The following is a 14,840-nucleotide window of genomic DNA, read 5'->3' as shown; positions in this document are numbered from 1 at the left end:
AATTTTCCGAAATCGAGGAATCGGTTAAAATTTTCAGCGCCGTCGGCGAGACGATTCGCGGCGTCGATACTTTGCGAGCAGCACTGCGACGGCACTTCCTTCTCCGTCGCTTCGCACGTGGATTTGTCGCGCATTTGTTCCGGTCAAATCACGAGAAGCTGGAGATCTGTTCTTTTCAGCTGCACGCGCGAGAAATGAAATAAATATATATGTATCGTTAATATCGAAAAGACAAAAGGAGCGAAGGGGGATAGGGAAGGGAAAGGGAAACGAAGACGCAGATAAAAAGAACAGATCCGAAGTGCCAGGATCTTCAGCGCGCGAAACTGAGGGCGTTTAAAAAGATTTCAGCGTAGGTAAAAATTAGCAAGTCCTATCTTGGTCAATATTCGTTAGCCACCTTCGATACAAACGGCTATTAAATATTATTATTATTATTATTATTATTATTTAATTATCAGCTATCCGCAATCCAATATTTATCAAAGATTCTTATAAAACCGTAGATCCGATCTCGATCGTTCTTCTACTTGATTAGAAAAAGGATTGACTTATTTTTACTTATCATCTTTTTCTCATTGAGTTCCTCATTATTAGTTCGCGGTTAACAGGCTATCGCTATTGTTATCAAATCTCAAGTATTAATTCTCAGTTCACATACTTCAAGCACTCACACACCGTCGGTTCGGCTCAAATTCCCATGAAGAAACGTAAGTCTCGCGGGAGACAGAGACGCGAGGCCGGAAAAAGGAATTACCCATATAAAACTCGATAGAATAAAGCAAATAATATATTATTTCGTAAAAGAAATACAAAAATATAAATACGTTTTATTATGCAGAAGGTCGAAGTATATAAAATATCGCAAAAGTGCAGCTAAGAGAAATCGGCACACAAATATTTCTCGATCCGTGAACGAGGAAAATTGAGATTCCACATTTTATTTTCTCAGTGGAACGAAAGTTTGATCATACGATTATGCAATAAATTAACGATTGACCGACACAATTGAGAGCCGTTTCTCGCGCGTTTCCTACATTTCTTCACAATTCACCGCCCGTAGATTCAGGGGTGCTCGCATAGTATTTAATCAAGACTACGGGCCAACAAACGAGACTTTCGAGGGACGGGTGAAGCTCAAAAAAAACGATGATGAGCGAATAAGAAAAGAAAGAGAAAAGAAGAAGAGAAAGGAGAGGTGCGCAAAAACGCAAGAAAAGCAGGGGAGGTTTACGACACGCATCATCCCGATGCAAAAAACTGTACAACTATAATACATTCGTACATCAAGTCGATGCTATAAATAAAATGGGGGGAAAAAAAGCAAGGGGTCCATTTTCGCCTACGTTTCTTTATCACAGGCTACGATAATTTAAGGATCTGTCATATTCGACGGGGGAGGCCGGCCGCCGTCGGGCCGTCCTCGGACAGCGAGAAAGGACAAGCGGAAATCTTAACGGACGTATCGTAGAAAAGTGATTTTTCTCCTCCTCCTTAGGCTTCGCGAGAGAGAAGACGCTCGATGGATAACGCGTATCCAGGGGATGATGACAACGACGACGACAATGACGATGGTGATGTTGTTAACGTTGATATTATTATTGATGTTGATGTCGATGACGGATGACGCTGTGCGAAGGACGTGGAACGTATGGTAATCTCGCAATCGCTACGCGTGCCCGTCGTCGAGTACACATTTCTTCGGGTATCTAATCGCTACATTCGTTTCTTTGCTAATATTGCTTAACCGTTACATCGTGGATGCGAGAATGCGACGAAGCGAGAACACAGTTGCAAGATTCGATGCGACCGTGACCCAGCTCGTTTACAATTTATTAAAATTATCCAATGGTCTTGGAAGTGTCCGAAGGAGAGTATTGCATTTGTCTTTAAAACAGAATTAATTTTTGTTTGAATTAATAAAAGTACATAAATTAAATTGTCGAACTGACACAAAAATATAAGCACTTTAATGTGTGAACCTTGACTCTTCAGATCATTCTTTTAAATAAATTCTCAACTTAAATTTTTTTTGTAATTAATCTCATCATAAGGTATTTGGCATACAATTTAGGGTATCGAGTTGCCACTATAAATGCTTCGAAGCATTAATTTCTTTAAATTTCAAAATTGCAGGACTAAAAATGGCCAATTTTTGCGGTTACTTTTTAATTCTCCTCCTTCCTCAATTATGAGATTTAAAAAACAAAAATGAGTTAAGCCACTATCGCACTCTTCAATCGTCGCAGTATAATTGTACAATTTGTGCTAAATTTTTGAATAAACAATAGTTTAAGAAATGGTCGCTAACTTTTGAGAAGTATTATACAAAACACGCATTTGTTGCAGTATTGGCGAATTGACAAAAATTCCAGTTAGAAAATTACAATATTAAAACTACAGTATTTTTCGTAGATATTGTTACCTTGATATTAAGGAAATTCTAATAACGTGGAAAGGCGGAGACAATCTATTGACTCTAAGACAGATATACGCAATTTTTAAAGGATTAGACCAAGGCATTCTACAAAATTTCTCCAATTTAATTGCATATCGCGATCCTATTTAGTAAATCAGAAATGCAATTGAAGAAATGATTAGATCAACGTAGAAAGAAAAAAATCGATATTTTTTTTTGTAAAATAGCAGATATTTAAAAAATAATTTTGCTTCAACTCTTCAAAGTTCAAAAAATTAACTTATATTTATACAAGTATACTAAAGAGCACGAGTACACAAAAATATTTAGGCAAGCTGGAAGAACACAAAAAAAAGATTTCAAATATAATTTATTGTATTAAATAATTAAAAACTATTACTTATACTAATAAAAATATACTTTCAATAAAAAGTATTCTTTCTTATATTTTTGTAACTTGTTCCAAAGAAGTTTTTGAGTAAATGTAAAAAAAAACAGTTATGTCGTAAGATAAAAAAATGAGTTATTTGTTCAGCAATTTGCTCCATTTTTGTTCGGTAATTTGTTCCATTTTTGTTCAGTCTTCTATCTTTGTCTTATAATTGATCAGTTTTCTAAAAAAGAAAGTAGATAAAAATTATCTTCATTTTTTCTCAAGTAGTTGCTGGTCTAATTCTTTAAACAGTTTACACAACGAAATAGTTGGTGCAAATCGATTTTATTCGTGGGAAAAAATTCCTAAGTGCTCTAACTCAATTATCTATTCGATACACGTAAAATAGACAACATGTAGAATAGACAGAGATAATTCTGAGTACCGAAATCTCCCAAGCGAGCGTTCCTAACTACTCCGACATGCGCCATTTCGCTCATCATCGTCGTCGACGTGAATAGGTCGTTGACGTCTTTTTTTCGGCGCGATGTCTTTCGACGTCTTTCGAAATCCCACACGTAAAACATCGACGTCTTTCCCTACTTATATTTTAAGAAACATTATACAATTACGTACGTACGAATGTATAAAATCTGTTTTTCTTTTTACGACTAAATGGGGAATGTACGATCCGTGCCTTCTTTCTTCCTCCCGTCGCGCGCGTCCTCGCGACGCGTCGATTATAGAAATATCGTTACAATGATTTCCTTACAAATACAGAGCGGTTGAGTTTGCGAGACGCACGTTTCCCACAAGAGTCCGTATTGATAGAAAAAAATCTCTCTTTTCTTAACTCTTTCTTTTGTAAGACTCTTAAGATTTTCCTCGTGAATTTTACTCCAAGATTACAGACTCTGTTCGATTGAAACGCGTCTCTCGCGAAACTATAAAGTAACATCGACGTTCCTTACAGGAATGTTTGCGATTAATCTTCGGGTTACAAAAGTGTATGTTAATGTGTGTGTGTGTGTGTGTTATGTGTGCACATTGTATGTGTACTGTTCCTTTTTTTTTATTCATAATGGCTCCAACATTCAGAGGCGATATTTAAGTATCTCTCGGCAATACACTGCGACCGCGAATGCTCGCGGTCGGCTATTAAATGACACGCTTACTTTCGAATGTTGAGCCGCCAAAAGGCATACATCTGTCGTTATGATCGTTAACATCGAGTTTAAGTTATGGCACACCTACGAAAATGACCCGCTGGATCCGCGGATTCGTGTGAATTTAAAGCAAACAGCGACAAAATAAATTAATGTGTGCGCGACCGATTAAATATAAAAAGTTAGACGGTAGTTTTCTTTCATTTAACTGAATCATCGGTCTTGGATCCTTTATGCGCGATAGTAGCGTGCTAATAAATACTTTCTGCGTTTTTTTTTTTTTGCAAAGATACGAACGACGAAACGTGTTCCTTGCGTGAACTTCTTTAACTCGTGAAAACAAAAGTCTATGAATTTAATGTCTTGTGTTTTACAAATTTCGTATGCATCGTTAAAATTCTATGTACATATCCGCCTTAAGAAACCCTAGTATTGTTTGTAGCTCTAAATATTTCTTAAGTTATTTCGATTCCACTTTTATGTTTGTATGAGCTGCGTGTATGAAATGCTTTCCCTTCTTTATCCTTGTTTGCTTTCGCATGTTATCGCTATCTGACATTGTGCAATTACATGTAACGTTTTTCGTGTTTCTTTTCATCGTTTTTACTTTATCATCTTTTTAGACGGAATGAATATACGGATTGTATCGTCGTTTGAGTTCGCTCGGCCCTGACACACGGGATAAAAACTGTTTAAAAATTCTTGCATGATAACCAACATCGATAGAAATGCAAAAGTAAAAACACTCGATTTGTGCATTGACCGAAAAAAAACATGCTAAAAGTTCTGGCATTTTTGATATCGTTGCTATATAATATATAATATTCGACGATAAATCTCGTTTTATATACGCTTAGTATCTTTCGTAAATGTGGGCTGGACACACCCTCCTTTAAATACTAAGAACAGTCTCTTTAACGAGACTACATTAATGTCATTACTCTTTGCGCTCAGCACTTTCGTTCTTGGCAATGTGGACAAGAAGACACGAAGAAAGAGAACGGAAAAACGGAGCAAAAAAAAAAGCGAGTAAAAAAGCAACATCGATCTTACTTTCTTAATAACTACATAAAGAGCTAATCGCTATTATCAAATATCGAGTCGTACATCCCTAATACAATATTAATAAATACATCGCTCTGGATACATCCAACATGATACATGCATACTGTTATGACACATGGATTGACTCTTAATATTCTTGTATTATCTGATCCGCGCACGCGAATAACCATTATCTTAGGACCATCAATCGATCGATTCCACGAGAAAAAATCTTGCTTGTCGCACATTCCGGAAATGAACGAATGTGAATAATTAAACTTAAATAGAGACTTTGTTCGTCCACGTTGCATCTACGTGGAACTTGTAGTAGTTGTATTACGAATGCTAAAGCGAGTTTAATATTAATAACTAACAAACTATATTTTGAGACCAATCGTTTACGCCTGTATCGCAACTGTTGACAACGTATAAAAGAAATATCGGGTTATTTCACGAAGCAGGCGCGCTATTGTGAGGTCTCGGCTGGACGCGTCGCTTCTACCACCGCTGTTCACAAGAAATACTGCAGTTTCGCACGAACGCTGAGAAGTATGCACTGCACACTTAGGTAATGCGTTTCGTCACTACACCATCACAACAGCGTCCTCACCACAGAACAGGAAGGGATACTGATCGATCATCGTCTGGACTACGTCTTCCAGGTACGGCCTCATAGCTTCAAATCTGCCGAGGTCGTTGAACTCGATCGGTAGTAAGGTAGGCCACCAACAAATCGCTAAGTTCTTGCTGTCCATACTATTAAGTTTACAATTCTCTGCAACTCTGAAGACGTATAAATTTAAATTATAGTATAAATGTAAATTATAAAGATAAGGAAAGGCACGATATTAAAATATGAACGATTTATATCTTCACAATTATATATCTTTATAATATTCACTTACTTCACGAAGTGCTGGAAGATAAATTTAAGAACGTCAAAGTTTACTGGATTTAACTTGTTGAGCATCATACGCAAGGCTAACAATCTCCCGCTTCGATCTGCAATCATTCCAAATTTTGGAATTTAATCTTAATATTGAATCATACGACTCTCTCTTTCTCTCTCTATTATCTATAAAATAGAAATACTAACCTTCCATATTCATGCAAGTCGCCGACATAGGTTTGCTAATACCTCGTGCACCTGATATATATAGGCATAATGTGTACTTAAAAATACTTTGATTTTTGTTAATGTAATTTTTTGTTAATTGTAATGAAAGTTTAATGACATAATAGACATCTAAGAACTTTTGAAAACAATTAAAATCATTTTTATAAAATGATGCTTAAATTTTTATAATTTTAAAATTAAACTTACCCGATATATCTTCCAATTCGCTCATGCGTTCTTTATCAATAAGCGGTGGTAATCTCTTGGAAAAGAAGTCTTTCAGGGCTGTAGCGACAGCATTTACAGGAATATCCAAAGAATGTATGTCGACATTACCATCTACGAGTTAGAAAAAAAAATATAGTTATATTACTCATCATACAAAACACAGAGCATCAATTTGATTTAAGGAGGAAAAATAAATAAAATGTATAGAAAATATAATTAAGATAAAAAAGTTTTTAATAAATAATATACCTTCTTCGAACTTTTGGAAAAGTAATTCCACGTGTGCACGATTACCAGGCACCCTATATATCCCTTCCGAATCCAATCCCTCGTCTTCGACAAATCTAACGCACTTCTCGAGAAACAAAGGTATCCGATTCGTTTCGCTCTGCGCAAAATCCTCAATCAAGGGTTGTGACTGACTCGAGATTGGTGTTCCTCCCGGGCCTTTGGTCTGTTTTATTTTCTCCTGTTTCTTCTTTTCTCTTTCTTTCTCCTTCTCCGCATGCTTTTTGAGTTTCTCCTCTTTTTGCCTTCTTTTCTCTAACTTTTCGTCTTCTTTTGCCTTTTGTTTATCTTTCTTTCTAGTTAACTTGTCACTGTCCTTCGACTTGTTCAATATACCGAACTAAAAATCAAGCAATGCAAGTTAATTATATGCGCATTCCGCAATATCGATTTATATTATATACGTTACAAACTTACGCTGGGAGAATTAATTTCACGCGGCGAAGAAACATCTAGACTTGATTCATCATCTGGAAACGTATTTTCACCTCTGTGTTTGGCTAAAATAATAAGTTTCATGCAAGTTAACGAAAGCATAAACACTGCAACTTTAATTAAAACATATTAACTTGTGTTATATTAAAAAATTATATTAATTAAGAAGCCTCAATTTCAATGAAAATATAATATGCTTTATAACATGCATATACAGTTAAATACACTCGTTAAATTAGAGACTTCAAGTTGTATTAAATAATTCGTTCAAATTAATTAGAAACTTCTCTCGACACTAATTATATTATTATAAAATATATCAATCACGATAAAACATTTTAAATAAATTGTAACAATAAATATCCTTATTAAATTAAAATTCATCACGTTACTTACAAGAGGCGCTAAACATCTCCTGCGTCATATGTTTCATATTAAACGGGTGTTGTAAGTATTGCTGTTGCAAAGAATTTCCGGAAAATCTTTTTCGCAGACTAGCTGCTGCATATTTATATTGTTTCGATCTGGACCTCGATGTATGTTCCGGATCGCTTGATTCAGAAGAATCGGGTGTTTCGCTAGATACTGAAAAGACAGAGATGTTTCACTAAATATCACCATTCACAAGATGTTTCACTAAATATCACCATTCACAAGAAATCTATAATTATACATATATACTTGAGAAAAAAAAAGATAAAAGAGTAAAAAATTTTACCTCTCTCTGTAGGATCAATACGCCAATTTTTCTCTTCTTTCATGTTATAGTTGAGGCCGACTATACCATCCCCGCTACCCATGCTGGCTAATGATGGCACTTTTGGCGTCGCGACCGGTATCGCAGTGCGTTTCTTGCGTATTCGTTTGTGCGATGAAGGTTTTTTATTCCCTTTGCCCAAGATGTCTGTCGCTCTTTGTCTCTCCAAGGAACTCCACTCCGAGTCAGAATCACTGTATGCTGTGTGTTTGCGATAATAATTATTTATGAATAATTGTACATAAACTCAACGGTCAAGAGATTTCTAATATAAGAAGACGAGATCTTACATGGCTGTCCTTTTTCGCGTCGGTGACGCAACTTGGATTTGTTGTTGCCAATAGAATCTTGCACCAAAGCGTACATATAATCGCCATCATAGGCGGAGTACATGTTCGGAACAACGTCTTTCACTTGGGCGTACTCTGAGCCAAGATCTACCAGTTCCGGAGTGGCGAGAGGAGCGTGACCCATTGTTAATTTCGGGCCGTGTTCGTCCTTCTCGCCGATCGTCATTCTGGCTATTACGTCCGTTACATTAGAAAAGTCTTTCAGATTAATTTTCCCAGGTTGTTTCAAGGTCTGACTGTTGCCTTTTGGTCGTGGCTTAGCCTGGGAAATGTACCGTCGACCTGTCGTAAAAGCTCTGTGCGAGTAACTGTTAGTAACTCCGTCTTGGTGCATAAACGTGTCCTTTACCCAACCTATACAAAGAAAACAAATTTACAACTCGACAAATATTGAAGAATCGCATTGTGACATTGCATGATATAAATTGTTCTTGTCTGTTACTGACCAGACAGTTTATTCGTGATATCTTCATTTTTCATTAAATCTCTCTCCCTCTCTTCCCGATAGAAATCAACCTGGCTGTAAATATCACTGTCGTCACTTGGAGTGGCTCTGTGGTCAGCGAATTGTTCAGTCAAACCGGTATCACCTAGATCACCGTCGGGTGTCAACTGTTCGTACGACTCGGAGCCGCTTCTAAAAGTTACAGACATACTGCTTGACATTAGACTTTGAGTCACAAATATATTTGGATGTTAATAGATCTATACACTTGGTTTACTAAAGAGCCACTTCTAGAATAGTTACCCGTCATCCGGTGTTTGAAGGTGATAGCTCTCATGTCGCGGTGGTGGCATTGGATGTAAAGCTGAATATTCTAGAGTGCCTTCTCCACTGTCATTCAAATTTCCTGGCTCCTCCATGTTAAACGCCTGCTCGATCTCCGGTTTCTTCTCCCATACCACTTTGAAGAAGGGTGTGTAAAATGCGGCTGCACATTACAAAATGATTCGTTAGGGAATGAGTTTGCTAAATACCAAAATAAAAACTGGAGTTTCTTACTTTTTTGTTGACAACTGGATGCGGATGTCATGAAATGTGCCTCCAATTTATCCGCAATTGCATTTCCCTCTGTGATAAGCAGATGACTTAAGTCGTTACTAAAGAAGGCATTCGCACCGCCAGTATCAGTCACAGCCATTATTTGAATCGGCAAATTTGGTATATTGGTGGAAAAAGCACTACAAGACAAAACAATATACATGATAAAAAAAATACTTGCAAAATATATTTTTTTTTTAGATGCGTAAACGGCGTGATACGAGTAGATACATACTTTAAAGTCGCGAGAGAGGCTTTCCGCTTTGTAGAATAGACGAGTATAAAACCATGTACTAATTCATCTCTAAACGCATTGGCTCCGTGAAAACTCGAGATAATAACTTCAACTCGACGTTTACATTCTCCCAAAAACGTTTCCAAAACTATAGATCTATCTCCACTGAGAAAACAGCATTGATGATTGAGTAAAGGGCCGAGAACATTTTCTACTGAATAAGGATCGCCGCAGAACATACACATTATTATTCTGAAATCAAACGTTAGATAAAATATATATATCTATAAATTAACTAATTCAATGTAAATATTACAATTAATAGTTTACCTAATATCAGGCTCCAAACATTCAATAACGCTTTGATATATATTTAAAAAACCAGCTCTGTGATTTATGGATTGTATAAGTTGTTGCAAAGCGTCCTTTACTAATGAAGTTGGAAACCTTTTATGCTTCTCCTGCTCCAGATCATCTATGCAGACATCGATAAACGGACACTGTAAACTACAAAATTGATAAGATTATTATACGCTTGACAAATTTTAATTTGTGTAATTAATACAATTAATTCAGTATTAAATTATATGTATTCTGTACATTTATTTTTTTTGAAATACTAAAAGCATCTGACTATATCTATAATAAAATAATAGTCTCTAACTTTTTCTTTTTTTTTTTTTATATACATTGAAGTATACATAAGAATTAATTAATCTTTTTTATATACAAAAGAGATAAAAATTATTCCAGATATGAATAACTCATTCTGTGTAGTAAAGGACAAGAAAATTATGTCTATTAAGGATTAATATACCTGTCGGCGAGATTTTGTCCTTCTTCTCTGAGCTTCATGGCCTCCATTTCATCAATACTAGCTTCTGGTATAAACATTATTACAATGGGTAATCCTTGAAATGGTAATCTGTCCTCTTGTTCTAGATTTGATAACAAGGTTTTCTCTAAAGAAGATCGAATGTATTCGAATGAATCTTCATTCGAGTAAATACAAAAGGATCCTAGAACAAGAAAAGTACATCCATTGTTGCAGATAATATTTTTGCAACGTATAGAGGTGCAATCAGGAGGATATTCACCATGTGGCATAAAATCGGAGGTAGTGAAAGAATTATGCGGCAGTCCAACATCGCCGTCTATAATACGATATCCGAGGGTGTAGAGTTGACAATCTATTTCCACTTCATCATCATCTGTTTGTGCCCTTATTTCGCGAGCAAACTCTTCGCTTAGCCCGTTACTTCCAAGTATAACTAAATTTAACTGATTGTTGTCCGACGTTAACTGCCACTGACTACTGTGATTCCATGAGGAAGGTCTGTTAGAACGTTTTCAGAGTTGTGTTATGAAATAATTCCATACTATGTAATCATGCATGACAAAATATTGACTTCTTCACCTGTGTGCTTTCGTTCCGAGTATTCTTTCTATAAGTGCGTCCATGCAATTTGGATATGCAGGACAATGCTCCCTTATAGGACAATGTACAAATCCCAAATGTTGAAACAACATTAACTTTCTATCTTGATCTAATCTATCTAACGCTTTATATCTAAAAGTATAAAAATTGAAGTTGATTTATACAAAAATAATAGTTTTTTTTTTCATATATAAAATTAGAAAACGATAATTTATTTAAAAATATAGTATATCCAGTACATAACATACCTAAAATCATCCAATAATGCATCTGTAATTTCTTTTATATCATCTTGTGTAATAGTTCCCGAAGGAGCTATACTCTTGAAATGATAAAATAAATCAGCATGTTCCAACAATAATTCCTGTAACGTATTATAGTACTGATTGCATGTATTCTGTATGATAACATATAACACAATAATGAACTTATTGCAAACATCTTACTTGAAAATTGTGCTTTGCTTTTTCAATAATTTCTTTTTGATGCTGATCATAAATTTCTTGGCAATCATGATGAGAAAGCTCTTCAAAGCATTCCCTACCCATAAATAAAACTCTAACTTCAGATAAGTGTTTTCCAGGTGTAACATAACCAGTTTCTTCCAACAATTGTTTAAATTGTTTCTTCCACCTAATGGAAATTAATTGTAATTGACAGAAAAGAAATTTAAAAAAAAACTAGGCATGTCAAGGACATAATATCAAATGACTATATCATGCCTAACTGTGCCTAATTATTGTTATTGTTAATATTTTATTATTACAAAAGCCTGTTATATTTATGACAGAAATTAATAATTTACTGCAATATACTGAATATATTAATGTAATAAATATTTTGTTCGATCTTAATTTTCTTAAATTATCTTTGAAATTCATGCATTATAAGTAAATTGACTTATTAAATCCTAAGACAAATATTGATTTCCGACCATAAATATCTTGAAAATCTATCGTTCTACGTAATATATAAGCTTACACTGTTATATAAAAATATTAGCACAGTAAATAACAAAGAATATTTCCGACCCAAATACATATAGTATATCGTTAACAAAAAAGCAAGTGTAGAAAGCAGAAATTACCTTTTCGGAAGTCTGTACAAAGAAACGCCACCCAGAATAAAGCAAAGCATTAGTAACTTGCACGTAAATATTATTAGAATATTCTATACTATTAAATAAAATAATAAGTTAATTATTAATTAGCTATCCATCAGTTGTATGAAGAACATATATGAACTTATTTCTACAATATTTATTTGTTAAAATGGCTGGACTCAGTTCTGTGAAAATAAACTACTAAATAACTTACTCCAGTCGCCGTTGCTCTTGCTGTAAAGCATTTATATGATTTTTAAATACGGTTTCTGCTTCAGGAGTCTCCAATACATCATATGGAATTTTCGTGCCGTTGTTTTCTCCAAAATCACAATCAATCCACGGTATGTCTTCGGGACATTCATAGAAATATTGATCAAAATCAGGATGCGTCTTTATGTATTGTTGTACTACCGACCATTCTCTGCAAAACAGTACCTCAGTAACCAATTCGTAAGAGGTTTTGTAAAAAAAAAAAAAATAATAAAAACTATTATTCACATTATCAACTTACTCATTAATTAAATTCGATATATCTGGACAAATTTCATGAAGTATATCTGGTAACATATCTAAGTAGCCTTGTATTTTTTTCGCTATCTGTTCATCTTTCAACTTCTTAATATGCCTTCTGAATAATCTCTGCGTCGTTTCGATACCGAATAACTCTACAAAAGTGGAGAATTCCTTGAGTTGAGCGAGTTTCTTCGAAGCCTGCGACCACAAGGCGCGATAATCGGTTACGTGTATTCGGATCAATCTCTGTAACGATTCCGTCGATGCATCCAAAAGTTCCTTCCTGGCTCTGGCTGCCTCCGCGAATGGTACCACTTTACTACGCATTTTCGTTTTGTCAATTAACTGCGCCAGAATCATGAACGCCAAATCCACGTTGATGTTCTCGTGCGCCGAGGTTTCGATGGTCAAAATCGATCCCTTGTATTCTTTGCGCATTATCAATTTTTCAGCCTCTTTGACAAACTGTTCGTTCGCATCATCGTTTTTGGTCGTTACCAGCACTATCGACTTTTTCGTCTTCATCAAATTGTTCAAGATATTCGCCACAATCTCCACCTGCTTCTCTATTGCCCTATTCGGCACGAGACTCACGTCAAACACGCACAAAAATCCGTCAATGTTCAATTTACCATCAGGTAGAACTTTCTGTTCGTATTCTTTCTCTATGCCCAGCTGATTTTTACAGATATACATGAGCTTCTCCGCGCTTGTAATCTTCGTAGCGGCGCATCTCTTCGCATATGGTTCCATTTTACCGCCTTTGAACGGCTGAAACGACGCATCGTCTATAAATTCCGTGTGCTCTATGACTTGAAACTGAAACTCCGTCCCGTCCTCCGCCGTTTTCATCACCTCGCCCCAGTACAGGAAGTGGTCATTGTTCACCACACGTCCGCTGAAGTCAGACTGCAATAAAATGTTCGATCATCAAAACGTAAAATAAAAGAATTATCGATATATTGCAGATATATATATATATATATATTACACCTTAAATTAGTTGTAAAGAATTCCGTAAAATCCTTTATAATCAAAACACGCACAACAATTGATCGTCCATATTCTTTTGTATGCGCATCTTAATTATGTAAAAAGATTTTGCAAATCTCTCTGTACAAAGTTAATTCAAAGAAATTTATATACTTGTAATGTGTAATGTGTCGATAATTTCTTCCATTTAAAATCTCTAAAATGATGTATAGGAGATGCAAATACCTGCGACAACACGGAAATATGCTCGACGTTGTAGTCATCACTCATGGAACGCATAAAGCGATTACATAGACACGACTTGCCGACGCCGACCTGTCCCTTGTCCTTCTCCGTGCCGGAGAGCCCGACAACCGCGACGTTAATGCTCTTTGCGTTGTCACTTTTTCTCGCCATGTTTAGCACGCGACGTTATCGCTCGTAGAAAATGTCAAAATAAACTTTTTCCTTCTTTTTACGTAAATAGCGTTGCTCAAGACATAGCGAAATGCCACCGGAAAAGTTTGCTACCAATACAGATTTGTCTTTATACCTTTGGTCATATTCTACCCTTCAAATCTAGAGCTTTACGTAGAAAATTGGTTCAATCTCCCTTTGGTAACATCTCTAAACGATTTGAATCACAATTCGCTTACTCGCAAAGATGAATTTTGGACTTTATGTACAAACATCTACGCGCGACTGATTCCCTCCGGATTTCTCATCCGTACGATTATCTTTACTCTATCGTGAAGCTTTTACGGTAGAGAAATGCGATTAATAGTATTATGTCATTAAATATAAATAACACAGAGCTTGAAAACCCTTAAACACTATCTATCGTTAAGCATAGCGTTTATAGTTTAGCACAGCTGTGAGCAATGGTTCTTTGGAATGGCACTGTGTATCTGAAAAAAAGAAGAATAGAAAAAACATACATATTTAGAGAGTTCTCATCTCAATTGTCCTTTACAGTGTATAGCAACTATTTTAATACAGTTTCAGATTTACACACAATTTTTAATTATTTTTCGTATCATCTATAACAATATTTTAGACACCATCACAGATTTAAGAGAGTTCCTCTATCAATCATCTTCCATAATCTGTAGCAACTATTCTAGTATCTCTCCTGTCAACAGTTTTATTTAATGTGTAGTAATCATAGTCTGAGAGTTAAGCACAAATTTAGAAAGTTCCTGTAACAATTAACCTTCATATTTTCATAATCTGTAACAACTACTTTAGTACATCGTTTCAGGCTTATGCATACATTTAGAGAGTTCCTTTATCAATCATCTTTCATAATCTGCAGCAGCTATTTTAGTATAGTTTCGGATTTACGTACAAATTTAGAA

At 35.5% G+C, this 14,840-nt stretch overlaps 1 protein-coding gene across 1 annotated transcript; it reads right to left on the bottom strand.

Moving 5' to 3' along the window:
• Positions 1–5,172: 5,172 nt before the first annotated feature.
• RhoGAPp190 (Rho GTPase-activating protein 190) lies at positions 5,173–13,899 on the bottom strand. Its single transcript, XM_018551735.1, has 22 exons — positions 13,729–13,899; positions 12,509–13,419; positions 12,209–12,418; positions 11,339–11,525; positions 11,141–11,256; positions 10,872–11,024; positions 10,552–10,790; positions 10,272–10,473; positions 9,785–9,961; positions 9,455–9,706; positions 9,181–9,359; positions 8,926–9,109; positions 8,624–8,814; positions 8,118–8,531; positions 7,789–8,028; positions 7,467–7,655; positions 7,053–7,135; positions 6,597–6,975; positions 6,327–6,458; positions 6,099–6,149; positions 5,908–6,004; positions 5,173–5,785 (listed from the first exon to the last, which is right to left on the bottom strand). The coding sequence occupies exons 1-22, from the start codon at positions 13,897–13,899 to the stop codon at positions 5,587–5,589; spliced, it is 4,956 nt and encodes a 1,651-aa protein (XP_018407237.1). The 3' UTR covers positions 5,173–5,586.
• Positions 13,900–14,840: the final 941 nt, after the last annotated feature.

Source organism: Cyphomyrmex costatus, unplaced genomic scaffold, assembly GCF_001594065.2.
Source record: "Cyphomyrmex costatus isolate MS0001 unplaced genomic scaffold, Ccosl1.0 scaffold146, whole genome shotgun sequence".
Lineage (NCBI taxonomy): Eukaryota > Metazoa > Arthropoda > Insecta > Hymenoptera > Formicidae > Cyphomyrmex > Cyphomyrmex costatus.
Note: the sequence above shows the minus strand (reverse complement) of the source record. Positions and strands in the feature narration are given on the sequence as shown.

Coding starts and splice junctions, on each gene's coding strand:
- RhoGAPp190 (XM_018551735.1), bottom strand. CDS start 13,899: ATGGCGAGAAAAAGTGACAACGCAAAGAGCATTAACGTCGCGGTTGTC. Junction 9,360..9,454: donor GCCTCTCTCGCGACTTTAAA/GTATGTATCTAC, acceptor TTTGTCTTGTAG/TGCTTTTTCCACCAATATAC. Junction 6,459..6,596: donor TTTCCAAAAGTTCGAAGAAG/GTATATTATTTA, acceptor TCTAACTCGTAG/ATGGTAATGTCGACATACAT.